The sequence below is a fragment of the Ursus arctos genome, unplaced genomic scaffold (assembly GCF_023065955.2).
Source record: "Ursus arctos isolate Adak ecotype North America unplaced genomic scaffold, UrsArc2.0 scaffold_26, whole genome shotgun sequence".
In the NCBI taxonomy this organism is placed as follows: domain Eukaryota; kingdom Metazoa; phylum Chordata; class Mammalia; order Carnivora; family Ursidae; genus Ursus; species Ursus arctos.
This window is the reverse complement of record NW_026622941.1, coordinates 20,064,425-20,080,171: the sequence shown is the minus strand read 5'-3', so window position 1 is coordinate 20,080,171 and position 15,747 is coordinate 20,064,425. Positions and strand designations below refer to the sequence as shown.

Below are 15,747 nucleotides of genomic sequence, written 5' to 3'. Positions count from 1 at the left end.
GCTATGGCCACTCCCACTGCCTCTTGAAGCCGCTGGTCAAAGGGTGCAGAGCAGTGCACAGCTTACTGGAAATGTTTGAGTATTCCCTCTCTTCAACAGCGAGTTCGCCTGCGGGCCAGAACAGTGTTTCTGAAGAACCCGTTAGAAGTAGCCTAATGTCTGTCTACTCAGAAAGGCCAGGCAGCCAAGTGCAGATTAGATATTGGGAGCTGGGGAAAGACAATCCAGCAACCATTGCTTAACTGCGTAATGGTAAGATGTCATTTACTCCTTAAGGGTAGAAAGTGGGTCACTTGGTGTTTTCTCTTTTCCAGATTACAAGGCACTTGGTATCTTGAAGCGGCAGTTCCCTAACACAGCGCTAATGGGGCTGACTGCAACCGCGACAAGCCATGTTCTGAAGGATGCCCAGAAAATACTGTGTGTGGAAAAGTGTTTTACTTTCACGGCTTCTTTTAATCGGCCGAATCTTTATTATGAGGTTTGTAAGTTCTATGTCAGTTTATTATTTTCATAAAGGATTGCAGCAGAGGTGACCTTTTCATTGTGTTTATTTACATGACTAACAGTTAACTCTGTTTAAAAGTTTTTAAAATCATGAAGTGATTATAAGCAGATCAGTAATTAATGCTTTCTTCATGTATCTCTGTTGCTTTGTTGGGTTAAATAAAAGACATCGCCTTGTGAAATTGATGCACATTCTTATGCAGGGATGGAGGGAAGGAGTAGATTGATACCAAGGACCCTAATGACATTTCTTGAAGTTATTACAAAATAATACAATATTAATATGCCATTAAAGATTTGCTGATACTCCATTTAGATTATATAGCTTAATAGCTGTTTTTTTTTCCTTTCTTTCTAATCCTTTTAAAAGAATAGATAATATTTTTCTGAGTTTTCACTGAAGTTATTTATGCCAGGGTTTATGTTTTTATAAAAGTAACATCAGAAAATAGGGGCACCTGGGTGGCTCAGTCAGTTAAGTATCCAACTCTTGATCTCAGCTTAGGTCTTGATCTCGTTTGTGATCTCGTTTGCCCACACTGGGCATGGAGCCTACTCAAATAAAACAAACAAACAAAAAAAAAACCCATAAAATAAAAAGATCTCCATCTTTATAAGTTTGCTGCTTCTTCCCTGGTAAATTCAAAACCAAGAATCAAGAAGAGTCAGGGAGGTAAATGTAAGAATGAGAAAAAGCACTGTGCCCATAAAAGTATGGCACCCTGAAAGTTTTAAGTAAACAGCTACGTGGATGGTGCTCATTAATTTACTTTGTAATAAGTTAGCTTTTTCTTAGATTCGGCAGAAGCCCTCCAACACCGAAGATTTTATCGAGGATATTGTAAAGCTCATTAATGGGAGATACAAAGGGCAATCAGGTAATAAAAAACAAACCAACTTTGAAGACTGAGCGAGAACTTTTGAGAAGTAATTAATATTACACTGATCTACTGATAAATTATTAACAACCAAAAATATTAGTGCATGGCAGAAGGTACTTGAAAATGGTAGGATAAAATTAATTTGCTTGGTGATCTTAGAAACTGGGTGTGTCATTTGCTCATGGGACAGATTATAAGAGTCATAAAACTGATTTATTTTTGTTTATTTGCACCTAATTGCTTTAAATAGTGGACCTAATGACATAATGCTAATTACCAAGAGCACATGTTTAGTAAGTATCCGCTGTGTATAAGACAGAAGGTTAAGGTGTGCTTTTCCAAAGGGATATAATATACAGTCCTTAATAGCAAAGGACACATTAAGGAATAAACAGTACATATTGAATGAGTTAACTGTAGATGGAGTTGAGAGTATTTGTCTGCATGTTCCAGGATTAATGCATAGACAGGTGTTACTGAAGCACAGAGTTTGTGTAAAAGTAGCATTTCCAAGCTGTTCTACAGATTTTCAGGAGCTACTAATGGTGCCCTGGGTGAAAGGATCTCCAGGGTCAAGTTTGGGAAAGGCCGCAGCTCTTTATCCCTCCTGGAGCTTCGCAGGGTGTGTCAGTCAGCACGTGAGAAGTTCTGGCTAGCCCTGCAAATAGAGAAACCTGTTAGCTGTGTTCGATGCAGTGATCTCCAGTCACTTGCACATGAAACTTTTCATACCATACTCGAGAGAAAAAAGAGATAATGGGAACCAGCACTGGTGGCTCAGGGCTTATTTGTGCTTTTGAGCAGGCTGCTTGGTCAAATCTTGAATTATGTGAGAAAGTCATTATGTGTTCAGGACCTTGGAATCTTTCCTAAATCTTTTTCTCCCAATTTAGTATCTTGAATGTGTGTTAAAAATTCTATATACCTAACAATTGAACATATTTTACTACAGGAATTATATATTGCTTTTCTCAGAAAGACTCTGAACAAGTTACAGTTAGTTTACAGAAACTGGGAATTCAAGCAGGAGCGTACCATGCCAATATGGAACCAGAAGATAAAACCAATGTTCATCGAAGATGGTCAGCCAATGAAATTCAGGTTAAGTATATATCTTCAATAGAAGCCTAGTTAACATTTAAAAATATTTTAACTTGATTTAATTAACATAAAATGTTAAAACATTTTAGGTAGTAGTGGCCACAGTTGCATTTGGTATGGGAATTGATAAACCAGATGTGAGGTTTGTTATCCATCATTCAATGAGTAAATCTATTGAAAATTATTACCAAGAGAGTGGACGTGCAGGTATGTACAACTCCTATCCAGAAGTAACTTTTAACAAAGCTTTTCTAAAAATTATACTATAGATGATGTTTAACAATTCTGTATTTTTAATCTTCTTTATTAGCTAGTATTTTAGAACAATGAAGTCCTTTTTGCAGTTTTTTTAATTTTAATTTGTAGTTGGTTTTTTTTTTTTTTTTTTTTTGCAGTTTTATGCTTAATTGTACTTATGTACTTAAGTGCTTATCTTACTTGTATGGGAGTGTTATGAATTGTTTCCTATGTTTGCTAAGATAATTTGATGTCCATCTTTGCCTTCTGAATTTTTAATTAGTGGTTTCAAGTTTATAACTTCAGTAACTAGGTTATGCACATATTTTTTTAAGTTATAAAGCTGATTGTTGATAAGTCTCTTTAGTCATTTTTTCTTTTTATAATTTGAAGGCAGGTATTAAAAATTAACTTTCATTTCTCTGAAATTTCTAGATGTGATATATGTAGACTGTGAAGCATTGTCAGCTGATTTTATACTTATTATTTTTGCATATTTTGAAATTTTCAAGTAATTATGCAATCGATTTCTCACACTACAGGTCGAGATGACATGAAAGCGGACTGTATTTTGTATTATGGCTTTGGAGATATATTCAGAATAAGTTCAATGGTGGTGATGGAAAATGTAGGACAACAGAAGCTTTATGAGATGGTATCATACTGTCAAAACATAAGCAAGTAAGCCACATACCTTTTTATAACTTGTCACTTAAACATAAGCACTATATGAAATTACTTTGAGTACTTGCTCAGTAAGTAAATACACTGTAGAATATCAAGTACAAACCTGTAAAAGCAAATGTCAGTACATGAACCCTCAGCATCTGCCTTAATTCAAGAAGAGAGATTCTCTCTCTCCCTGATAATCCTCCAAAACGCTTTTTTATTGGAGTTTTTTTTTAAAGTAAAACAAGCATATTGAGATGCTGATTTTAATTAAAGAATAATTGACATATAATATTTATTAGTTTCACATGTACAACATAGTGAATTAGTATTCATATATATTACAAAATGGTCACCACAGTAAGTCTAGTGACCCTCTGTCACCCTGCAGAGCTGTTAGAATATTAAGGACTATATTCCCTCTGCTGTATAGTACATCACCCAGTCATCTTTATATTATAACTGGAAGATTGTACCTCTTAATCCCCTTCACCTTATTTCATCCATCCCCCTTTTATTGAAAGTTTTGATACAAATGAGTCCAAGCCTTTTCTCTCTGGCTCCGAAATACAGCTACATGCTTTACTAATTTTGAAAAGGTATGTATGGTAGGCATTTTGAGAGCTGAGCTTGGTAACAGGTACCATCTCACCAGCTGATGGGCTGATGAAATAGTTGAGAGCAGGGTTAAGTTTCTCCTTAAGAAATAAATATAAATCTATTTGGGGTGGTTTTAGTTAGACCGTATAGTTCCCTGATGGCTTTTCAGTATTAGTCATTTTTATACTCTTATTGCTCATCCTAAAAAGGACTCTAAAATTTTGAACTGATAACCAGTGATTGGACTGTGACAGAAAATGTCATTTCTTTCCTATAGGTGGTGCAACAATCTAGTTAAATAAGAAAATGAAAATTTCCTTAGATATCCAGTAGATTCCCAAGAAGCATATTTTGGGGTTTACAGTCAAATGCAAGAAACTGCTAAAATACAAGAAACTGCTTTGCTATCAGGAAAATTCTCTTAATTTTTGCACAGTATTGAATCTCAAAGGGAATCTTAGACAACTTCTAAAAGAAGTATTTATCAAATACATACAGAAAAAATTATGTGGTAAAAATACATACAGAAAAAATTATGTGGTAGGTAGGAGAATAGCCCCCAGAGACTAGGGTATAATAACCCTGGGTTGTTTGGATGGGTCTAGGATAATCACAAGGGTCCTTAAATGTGGAAGGAAGCAGGGAAGGTCGTTGGCTTTGAAGATGGAGGAAAGGGAGGCATGAGCCAAGAATTCATGCAGTCTCTAGAAACTGGAAAGGACAAGAAAACAGATTCTCCCTTAGAGCCTCCAGAAGAAATCCATTCCTGCTGACACCTTGATTTTAAGCCAGAGAGACCCATGTCAGACTTCTATAGAAATTTAAGATAATAAATTTGTGTTGTTTTAAGCCACTGAGCTTGTGGTAATGTTATGACAGCATTAGGAAACTAATATAATGTATAATTCTGTGTTTTGAAATAGGGATTTTTAAAACTTATCAGGTCATTTAGTAATTTGTATCTCTAAATGTGTTTGTAGGTGTCGCCGTGTATTGATAGCTCAACATTTTGATGAAGTGTGGAATTCAGAAGCATGCGACAAAATGTGTGATAATTGTTGTAAAGACATTGGTGAGTTCATGGTTTTTCTAATTGAAGTAGAGTTGGCACATAATATTACATTAGTGTCAGGGGTACAGCACAGTGATTCCATAAGTCTGCACTGTGCTGCCCACTGCAAGTGTAGCTACCATCTGTCACCGTGCAATGCTGTTACAGTACTGTTGACTGTATATTCCCTGTGTTGTGCCTTTCACCCCATGACTTAATCATTCCATAACTGTAAGCCCGTACTCCCACTCCCCTTCATCCATTTTACCCATCTCCCCACCTCCCTCCCCTCTGGCAAACATTGGTTTGTTTTCTATATTTGTGGGTCAGTTTCTGCTTTCTGTTTATTCCTTTGCTTTTTTTTCTTAGATTCTACATATATGTGAAAACCTATGGTATTGTCTTTGACTCATTTTACTTAGCATAATACCTTCTGTCCATTTATTGTTGCAAATGACAAGATCTCATTCTTTTTTATGGCTGAGTAATACTGCATTGTATATATATACCACAATGGCATATCAGTGGACACTTGGGATGCTACCATATCATGGCTATAAACGTAGCGGTACATGTACCTTTTCAAATTAGTGTTTTTGTTTCTTGGGGGTAAGTACTTGGTAGGGGAATTACTGGATCATGTGGTAGTTCTGTTTTTAACTTTTTGAGGAACCTCTATACTGTCTTCCACAGTGGCTGCATCAGTTTGCATTGCCGCCAACAGCGTACAAGGGTTCCATTTTCACCACATCCTCACCAACACTTGTTTCTTGTGTTTTTGATTCTAGCCATTCTGACAGGTGTGAGGTGATGTCTCACTGTGGTTTTAATTTGCATTTCCCTAATGATGAGTGATGGTGAGCATCTTTTCATGTGTCTGCCTGTTGACTGTTTGTAGGTCTTATTTGGGAAAACTATTCAGGTCTTCTGCCCATTTTTAATTGGATTATGGGTTTTTTTTCCCCTTGGTTTTGAGTTGTGTAAGTTCTTCATATATCTTATACTAACCCTTTATTGGATATGTCATTTGCAAATATCTTCTCCCATTCAGTAGATTATCTTTTAGTTTTCTTGATGGTTTTCTTCACTGTGCAAAAGCTTTTTGGTTTGCTGTGGTCCCAGTAATTTATTTTTGCTTTTGTTTCCCTTGCACGAGAAGACATATTCAGAAAAATGTTGCTATGGTCGATGTCAGAGAAATTACTGCCTGTGTTCTCTTCTGGAATTTTATGGTTACAGGTCTTATATTTAGGTCTTTAATCCATTTTGAATTTGTTTTTGTATATGGGAAGAAAGTGGTCCAGCTTTCCCAACACCATGTATTGAAGAGAGTGTCTTTTTCTCTATATTCTTCCATCCTTTGTCATAGATTAACCAGATATATAAGGGTGGGTTTGTTTCTGGGCTATTCTTTTACATTGATCTGTGTCTGTTTTTGTGCCAGTACCATATTGTTTTGATTATTACAGGTTTGTAGTATATCTTAAAATCTGTGATTTGAACTAGATTTGTTCTTTCTCAAGATTTCTTTGACTGTTTGAGGTCTTTCGTGGTCCCATACAAATTTTAAGATTATTTGTTCTAGTTCTGTGAAAAATGGTGTTAGTATTTTGATAGAGATTACACGGAATCTGTAGATTGCTTTGTGTAGTAGGCAGTTTATCAGTATTCTTCCAATCCATGAGCATTGAATATCTTTCCATTTGCTTGTGTAATCTTCAGTTTCTTCCATCAGTGTTTGATAGTTTTCAGAGTATAGGTTCTCTTGCTTCCTTGGTTAAGTTTATTCCTGGGCATTTTATTATGTTTGGTGCAATTGTAAATGGAATTGTCTTTTTAATTTATCTTTCTGCTACTTCGTTATTAGTGTATAGAAATGTAACTGATTTCTGTGTATTAATTTTGTATCCTGCAACTTTACTGAATTAATTTATTCTAATAATTTCATGGAGTCTTTAAGGTTTTCCATGTATAGTATAATGTCATCTACAAATAGTGATATTTTAACTTCTTCCTTACCAATATGGATTTATTTATTTTTTCTTGCTGTGGCTAGGACTTCCAGTACTATGTTGAATAAAAGTGGACATCCTTGTCTTGCTCCTGACCTTGGAGAAAATGCTCTCAGTTTTTCACCATTGAATGTAATGTGAGCTCTAGATTCTTCATGTATGGCCTTTATTATGTTGAAATATGTTCCCTCTACACCTACTTTTTGGAGTTTTTATCATGAACGGATGCTGAATTTTGTCAGATGTGTTTTCTGCATCTATTCAGATGATACATGGTTTTTATTTTACCTCTTGTAAATGAGTATCATATTGATTGATTTGCAAATATTGAACCATCCATGTATTCCGGGAATAAATACCACTTCATTCTGGTGAATGATCCTTTTAATGTGTTGTTGAATGTGGTTTGCTAATATTTTGTTGAGAAATTTTGTATCTATGTGCATAGGTGATATTGGCCTGTAGCTTTCTTTTTGTGTGTTGTCTTTGGTTTGGTATCAGGGTAATTATGGCCTCATGGAATGTATTTGGAAGCTTGCTTTCTTCTGTTTCTTGGTATACTTTGAGGGGATACATGTTTGGTAGAATTCATCTGTGAACCCATCTGGTCTTGGACTTTGTTGCTAGTTTTTTGGTTATCACTTCCATATTGTTACTAGTACTTAGTCTGTTCAGACTTTGATTTTTCCCGATTCGGTTTCAGAGAATCATGTCTCTAGCAATTTATCCATTTCTTCTAGGTTGTCCAGTTTGTTAGCATCTGATTTTTCATAATATTCTCTGACATTCCTTTGTATTTCTGGGGTGTTAATTGTTACTTTGCTTTCATTTCTGATTTTATATGGATCCTCTTGTTTTTTCTTGATGAGTGTCTGGGTAAAGGTTTATCGTTTCCTTTATTATTTCAAAGAACCAACTTTTAGTTTCCTTTATCTTTTCTTTAGTCTCTGTTTCCTTTCTGCTTTGATCTTATTTCTTTCCTTCTATTTACCTTGGGTTTTGTTCTTTTTCTAGTTCCTTTAGGTATATTAGATTGTTTATTGGAGATTTTTCTTGTCTTGAGATAGTCTTGTATTGGTAATAAATTTCCCTCTTGAAACTGTTTTTGGGGTGCCTGGTGGTTCAGTTGGTTAAGCGTCAGCCTTCGGCTCAGGTCATGATGTCTGGGTCCTGGAATTGAGCCCTGTGTCAGGCTCCCTGCTCAGGGGGGTCTGCTTCTCCCTCTCCTCCCACCCACTTGTGCATGCTCTCTCAAATAAACAGAATCTTAAAAAAACAAAACAAAACAAAAACCAACAAAAAAAGCTGCTTTTGCTGTGTCCCAAAGATTTCTTTTTTGTTTCAAATTTTTATTTAAATGCTAGTTAACATATGTCCCAAAGATTTTAGACAGTTGTGTTTTCATTTTCATTTGTCTCCATGTATTTTTAAAAATTTCTTATCTGTTGACCCATTAGTTATGTAGCAGCATGTTTAGCCTCCACATGTTTGTGTGTTTCCTAGTTTTTTTTCCTGTGATTGATTTCTGGTTTCATATTGTTGCAGTTGGAAAAGATGCATGGTATGATTTCCATAGTCTTAAATTTATTGAGGCTTATTTTAATTTTGTCCCCTAATGTGATAGGTCCCAGAGAATGCTCTGTGTGCACTTGAAAAGAATGTGTAATATGCTCTTTTTGGATAGAATGTTCTGTATATATCTGTTATGTCCATCTAGTCTCATGTGTCATTCGAAGACAGTTTCCTTGTTCACCTGCCTGGATGATCTATCCATTGATGTAAGTGGTGTGTTAACGTTCCTCTGTATTATTGTATTACTGTCAGTTTCTCTCTTTGGTTATGTTTGCTTTATGTATTTACATGCTCCTGTGTTGGATGCATAGATATTTACGCTTTTTATGTCTTGTTGTTGGATTTGTGCCTTTATCATTATGTAATGCCCTTTGACTGCCCTAGTCCTTGTTTTAAAGTCTATTTTGTCTGATATATGTACTGCTACTTGGCTTTTCTTTTTGCCTCCATTTTGCATATGTTTTTCCATCCCTTCACTTTTAATTTGTATGTGTCTTTAGGTCTGAAGTCAGTCTCTTTTAGGCAGCATATACTAAGTCTTGTTTTTTTTTTTTTTTTTTTTTAAGAGTTTATTTATTTATTTGACAGAGAGCAGCAGCAGAGGGAGAGGGAGAAGCAGACTCCCCAATAAGCAGAGAGCCTGATGTGGGACTCAGTCCCAGGACCCTGGGATCATGACCTGATTCAAAGGCATGCACTTAACCGACTGAGCCACCCAGGCGCCCCGAGTCTTGTTTTTTAATTCATTCCAGCACCCTCTGTTTTTTGAATGGAACATTTAGACCATTTACATTTAAAGTAATTATTGATAGCTGTGTCCTTATTGCCATTTTGTTGATTGTTTTCTTGTTGTTTTTGTAGTTCTCTTTTCTTGCTTTCTTTGTGATTGATGACTTTCTGTGGTGTTATGTTTGGCTTTCTATTGTTACTTTTTCCCCCATTTTTTTAAAGTTTGCCTTTTTATTGTTTTGTTTTTAAAATTTTTTAAAAAGTAATCTCTATGCCCAACGTGGGGCTCAAACTCACAATCCTGAGATCAAGAGTTGTATCCTCCACTGACAAGCCAACCTAGAGCCCCTATTTTTTAAATTCCTATTTCTTTTATTTGAGTTAACACAATGTTAATTGGTTTCAGATGTACAACATAGTGATTCAGCACCTCTGTAAGTTATACCGTGCCCATCACAAGTGTAGTTACCATCTATCACCACATAACACTGTTACAGTACCATTGATTATATTCTGTATACTGTATTTTTTTTCCTTTATTTTATCTATTACAGGTGTTGGGTTTGTGGTTACCATGAGGTTCATATATTAACATTGTAAGTATAAAGCAGTGTATATTAGATGATGGTCATTTAAGTTTGAACACATTCTAAAACTTTTTCACACCCCCTCCATGGTTTATGTATATGTTGCCATGTTTTACATCTTTTTATTGAGAATTTCCTTACATCTAATTATGGCCTTTTCTTTTCCACTTAATGAAGTCCCTTTAGTATTTCTTGTAAGGCCAGTTTAGTGGTAATGAACTCCTTTACCTTTTGTTTGTGAACTCTATCTCTTCTTCAATTCTGAGTGATAATCTTGCTAGGTACTCTTGATTGTAGGATTTTTTCCTTTCAGCACTGTGAATGTATCATACCACATTCTTCTGGCCTGCAGTTTCTGCCAAAAAATCAGCTGGTAGCCTTATGTGGTTTTTCTTATACGTAACTTTTTGTTTCTCTCTTGCTTTTACAATTTTATCTTTAACCTTGGACATTTTAATTGTGTGTTGTGGTGTGGACTTTCTTGAGTTCATCTTGTTAAGGTGCTCTGTGTGCTTCCTGAATCTGGATGTCTATTTCCTTCCTTAGGGAAGTTTTCAGCTCTTTCTTCAAATTTTCTGCCCCTTTCTCTCTCCTCTTTCTGGGACCCCTCTAATATGAATGCTCACTTGATGTTGTCTAACAGATCCCTTAACTTATCCTCATTTTTAAAAATTATTTTTGCTGTTCAGCTTGGGTGCTATCCTTACTCATCTTCCAGATCATTGATCTGTTCTGCATCCATTAATCAACTGTTGATTCCCTCTAATGTATTTTTCATTTCAGTTGTTTATTCTTCAACTCTGGTTCTTTGTATTTTCCAGTTCTTTGTTGAAGTTCTCAGAGTTTTTTCATTCTTAGTCTAGCAACCATTTTTAAGAACATTAAACTCTTCATTAGGCGTATTGTTATCTCCATTTCATTAAGTTCTTTTTTTGAGATTTTGTCTTGTTTTTTGGAGTATATTCCCTTGTCTCCCCATTTTGCTTGACTTTGTGTTCATTTCCATGAATTAGGCAGAACTGCTCCTTATCCCAAACTTGAAGGAATGGTCTTAGTGTGTGGTTGTCCCGTTTATGTAGGTAGTATATGCCTGGTGATTTTTGTTGGCTGGCTGGAGCTGTGGCTGGGGTGGGCTGGAGGTTGCAGGGGACCCTGTAGTGAGGTTGCCTTGGTGGGATGGGTAGAATTTAAGTGGGTGAGGGCTGGGGCATTCCTGAGTCTCTTTGCAGAGGGTGCCCTGGCAGGACAGATGATGCTAAAGTGGGTGCAAGCCAGGGGTGGAACTGGGGTTCTCCATGCATAGGGCACCCTGGCAGGATGGCTGAAATTAAAGTGGGTGTAAATTGGGGTATTCTGGCATGCACAGAAGGTGCCCTGGTGGGGGCAGCTAGAGCTGTGGCAGGTTGCTTGCCGGGGAGGTCCTTGGGTGCTTTGTGCAAGGGACAACCTGACAGGTCAGCTGTAGTTGAAAGGGTGTAGGCTGGGGCATTCATAGTGCTCTTTGCACAGATGGTGCCATGGAAGGACACCTGAAGTGAGTGCAAGCCAGGTTGACCAGGCAGGGCAGATGGGGCGTTCCCTAGAAAGCTGTCTGAAGCCAAAGGGTTGCAGGCCTAGATTGTTCTGAGGTGCTTTGTGCCTGCCTCAGCATGGTGAGAGAGTTGGAGCTGTAGTGAGCACTGACCAGGGCTGTCCTGGTGTGCACCACCATGGGGCTGCCTTGGTGGGACAGCTGCGACTGGTGTGGGTTGGGGACTCAGAGTTCACTGAGGTGGTAGGCTGGTTAGGGCGCCTGGACCCGCTCCCATCTATGCTGTCAAGGTGGTGGGGGAACATAAATTGTGGCACTCACTGGACCCTCCAATTCAGAGATAGTTAGCAGGGTTCAAGGGCTATTTCCTTTATATTCTGGTGGTTCTTTTAAGCCATGGGTTTTATTTTCTGTGGCCCAGCGTAGATGAATCTGCTCCTGGTACCTCATTACAATCCTCTGCACTGCAGTTTGCTGCATCGAGGGTGGGGGGCACCCTTTGTTCCCACATCTCAGTCTTTCTCAGTGTTCTCTAGGTGGTCTGTCTTGTTGTACAGAAGCTGGTCAGTCAGCCCTCAGTTCTTCTTCAGGAGGAAGTGCCTATAAATAGGTGTAGATTTGGTGTGTGCCCGTGGAGGGGAGTTCAGCATCTTCCTGTGTCACCATCTTGGACTAGAACGGTCCCTAGTTCATCGTTCTTTAAACTTTATAGGCTAATATATATAGCTAGGACTACATGGGGGCAATATTAGGCCCCAAAATGGATTAAGCAAGCTGTGAATAGCATTTTCTAGATTCAGAAGTAACAACTCACAAGTTTTAAAGTAAAGGTAAATAAAAGGAAAAGTGCTGTGTGGAAGTATGAATCTTACATTGCTATATTATGGGCATGTTAAATTTTTAAGAAGTGAAGGAAATTTTAAATTCTGAATAGTAATGCTATTATAAGAAAAGGCTAGTCACTGACTGGGAAGAGAAATTTAATGCAAAGGAGAGATTATGGTCAATCATTTCTGATGTAGATAATGGCTAACCACTCAGACACTAATTTAGCAGTGTTTTGGTGCTGTATTTTCACTTTTTTCATCCTGTGTGTTGTGCCTGAAGAGTTGGACTAACCAGTTCTCTCCCAATTTTGATGTCTTGGGTGAAGGTCACTATATATAACTTTGCAGCTAGAGAAACTTGTATGAGTTTATTATACTGCATTATACTGACCGCATTAACAGGAGTCTGATGTATATAATCAGGGTGCTAGAATCAATAATTAGGAATCTGACCAGGACATTACTGTCTCTAAATCAGAGTACGGAGGAAGCCATAGTTTTCATAATGTTGTTTAATGAGTACAGATCAGGTAAATATGAAAAACAGACTGATTCTCTTATAAATCTCTCTCAGTCATGTCTGGAAGACACTCTGGTTCCTAGAGCACACCTAGAGGCCTTCTGGTAACCAGCTTATTGTCTTTACATTAATGTAAATTCAATAATGGCTTACAGAGACTCTTGGTTTAGTGATAGACTTAAGGAACAGCCTAGTTCTAATGCAGAAAAACCAGTTTAGGGTAGCTGATGCTGACTCATCTTAAACCACTTCGACTAGCCTGTGCTTGCGGTAGTTTCTAAATCCCAGTTGCCTGTCTCATTATAGCATGTGAAAGAAAGAATGTGGCAGCACACTGCAGAGATCTAATCAAGATCCTGAAGCAGGCAGAGGACCTGAATGAAAAGCTCACACCACTGAAACTCATTGATTCTTGGATGGGAAAGGGTGCAGCAAAATTGAGAGTGGCAGGTGTCGCCCCTCCTAAACTTCCTCGTGAAGACCTGGAGAAGATGATTGCACACCTTCTTCTACAGCAGTATCTTAAGTAGATGCAAATCCATTTCTTGTCCTTTGGTGTTGTCTTTATGATTGTTTCTCAAAACTGCAACAGAACCAGTTTTCCAGTTGTTTCATGTACAACTTTTAAATGCCATATAAAATTTACCTAATACACTACAACTTTAACTGATCACTGCATGTCAAAAAAAATGCAATTTATAGAAAGTATTTGTTTTGTGCAAGTTTCATTCCCAATTAGTGTATTAAAATTATTGCATTTATGGTTAATTTTTTATAAATTTCAGTTTTTTATCATTTCTGAAAACCTTTCTGATTGTTGGCCTTTTTATCTTCCACAGAGAAGACTACAGTTTTACAGCTTATGCTACCATTTCATATTTGAAAATAGGACCTAAAGCTAATCTTCTGAACAACGAGGCACATGTCATTACCATGCAAGTAAAGAAGCCCGCGCAGAGCTGTTTCAGGGTACCTGGCTATTAATTTTTACATACTGAAGAAACACATTAGACCTTATGGAATGCTGTTAACGGGTACTGTCCTGGGCCCAGTGGAACACAAGAGGAGATAAGCAGTTTTCTTCTTAGAATCTGAGCATGGAAGAGAGAAAACATACCTTTGCTTTCTGTAGAGATATTAACTAATAATTTAAACTAGTCTACCTTTTAACATAGACTAGAGTTTCCAACCTTTTAGAACATGAAGAATCCGTTTTAGTGTTGTCTAATTTGCAATGCACCCTGCCCTCACAACATTGGTTGTGGATCAACACTGGTTGAGAAGTCGGCCTGTGCAGCAGAGGTCGAGAACCAGTGACTCTCACACACTACATACTCTCAAGCCTGCAAAAGCAGGCCACGTACCACTGTGTCTCTGACGTATCCCTTCAGGATAGGGCTCATATGAAGGACCAGTGGGATTAGTAATCTGAAAAGAAAATGGAACAGCTGAGTTTTGACCAGAATGTTTGCTTTGTTTTTATTTATAGATTGAATCATCTCAAACTTGTCATTCTGAAGGAGGTGATAAAAAAAGGGAAGAAAAAAATTCAGGTAACTTCCAGAAGTCTGCAAACATGCTTCAGCAATCTAAGAATACAGGGACTAAGAAAAGAAAAATTGATGATGCATGAGTGTTTCTAAATTTTCCAAGAAGACAGTTTATGTATGTATACATTATTATTTTGTAGTTAAAAGTTTAAGACAATTTTATTAGTATTTTATACATATGGAACTTACTTCTGAAGTATTGAAGACTTGAAAATTTAAGATCATGAATTATATAAATTTACAGTATGAAAGAAAAATAATTTTACTGTAAAACATGTAAGAATGAATTCACATATCTATCTTAAATCCTTTATCCCTTGACATACTTTTTGATAGCAATGTTATCATATGGAATATTTTACATAGGCGTATCACAGAAAGGGAGTGATTTCAGCTCATAAGAGCTGTAGAATCTAAATGTAAAAGGAATAAGGTATCAATATAAATGATAATAGCAAAAAAGCTGTTGCTATATCTCTAAGTCAAAACAATAAGCCTCTTGAAACCATAACCCTCTCGGATATTTCCTAATCAAAGAATGAGTCTGGCATACCAGACCAAGTTGTTGGCTAAGTAGATAACAGCCTAGCTAAATCTGCTCCAAGGCCAAATCAGGAGTAACTTAAATCCTTACTTTTTTCCAGCAGAAAACTGACCACTAATGTAAATGTAACTGTAAATTATTTGATCTTTGCAATTTTATTTATATTTTGAAACTTTCCCACTGAAATCATTATCACTTCTGTATTCTTAACTTCATTAAATCAGTGCATTTACTTTATTGTGACTTTCGTGTGTTTGGAACTTCATTTGGATTAAAAAAGGCATTTTAAGAACTACATAATCTTCTAAATCAATATTTGGATCTAGCCCATCTTCTCCATATGATGAAAGAGCCATCTGATTTAAAATTAAGTTTTCAAATGTTTCTTCTAAATCAGTTTCACCAATTAAGGCAGCTCCCATCGTTCACCCATCTGCATGAAGACTTTGACTTTATTCTCGTCCTTTGGTACGTCTCAGCATTAACTCGTGATCTGAACCTAAGCCCTGTGCGTTGTATTTTCGCAGCAATACAACCTCTGTACAGAGATGATGAAGTTATTCTAGTGAGTACCAAAAAGGAAGCACGATATGCACTTACACTGTGTTATTCTAGAATGGCCCGCACAGAGATCTATTCACAATATTTTACAGCTAAAAGTGTCAGTGGAGAGGGTCACAAAGAAAACATCTGAATGACACTGCATTTATTGTACAGATGACCCTGCCACACAATCTCTGTGATCAGTGAAAGTATCTAGTGAATTAAATATGTAGGACCTGGACTACATTAGCCTAGAGTCGTGACTTAAAGATTTAATAAGGAACTG

At 36.9% G+C, this 15,747-nt stretch overlaps 1 protein-coding gene across 2 annotated transcripts in view; it reads left to right on the top strand.

The window, feature by feature from the left end:
- RECQL (RecQ like helicase) overlaps window positions 1–15,161 on the top strand; it is a 47,188-nt gene extending 32,027 nt beyond the window's left edge. For both annotated transcript variants that reach the window (XM_026502299.4, XM_026502300.4), the window contains 9 exons: window positions 315–481; window positions 1,304–1,385; window positions 2,341–2,489; window positions 2,579–2,696; window positions 3,269–3,407; window positions 4,976–5,067; window positions 13,131–13,350; window positions 13,664–13,793; window positions 14,314–15,161. In XM_026502299.4, the coding sequence (XP_026358084.2) occupies window positions 315–481; window positions 1,304–1,385; window positions 2,341–2,489; window positions 2,579–2,696; window positions 3,269–3,407; window positions 4,976–5,067; window positions 13,131–13,350; window positions 13,664–13,793; window positions 14,314–14,457 (1,241 nt within the window). In that variant the 3' untranslated portion in view covers window positions 14,458–15,161. The remainder of the gene's footprint in view (window positions 1–314; window positions 482–1,303; window positions 1,386–2,340; window positions 2,490–2,578; window positions 2,697–3,268; window positions 3,408–4,975; window positions 5,068–13,130; window positions 13,351–13,663; window positions 13,794–14,313) is intronic.
- The last annotated feature ends 586 nt before the right edge of the window (window positions 15,162–15,747 follow it).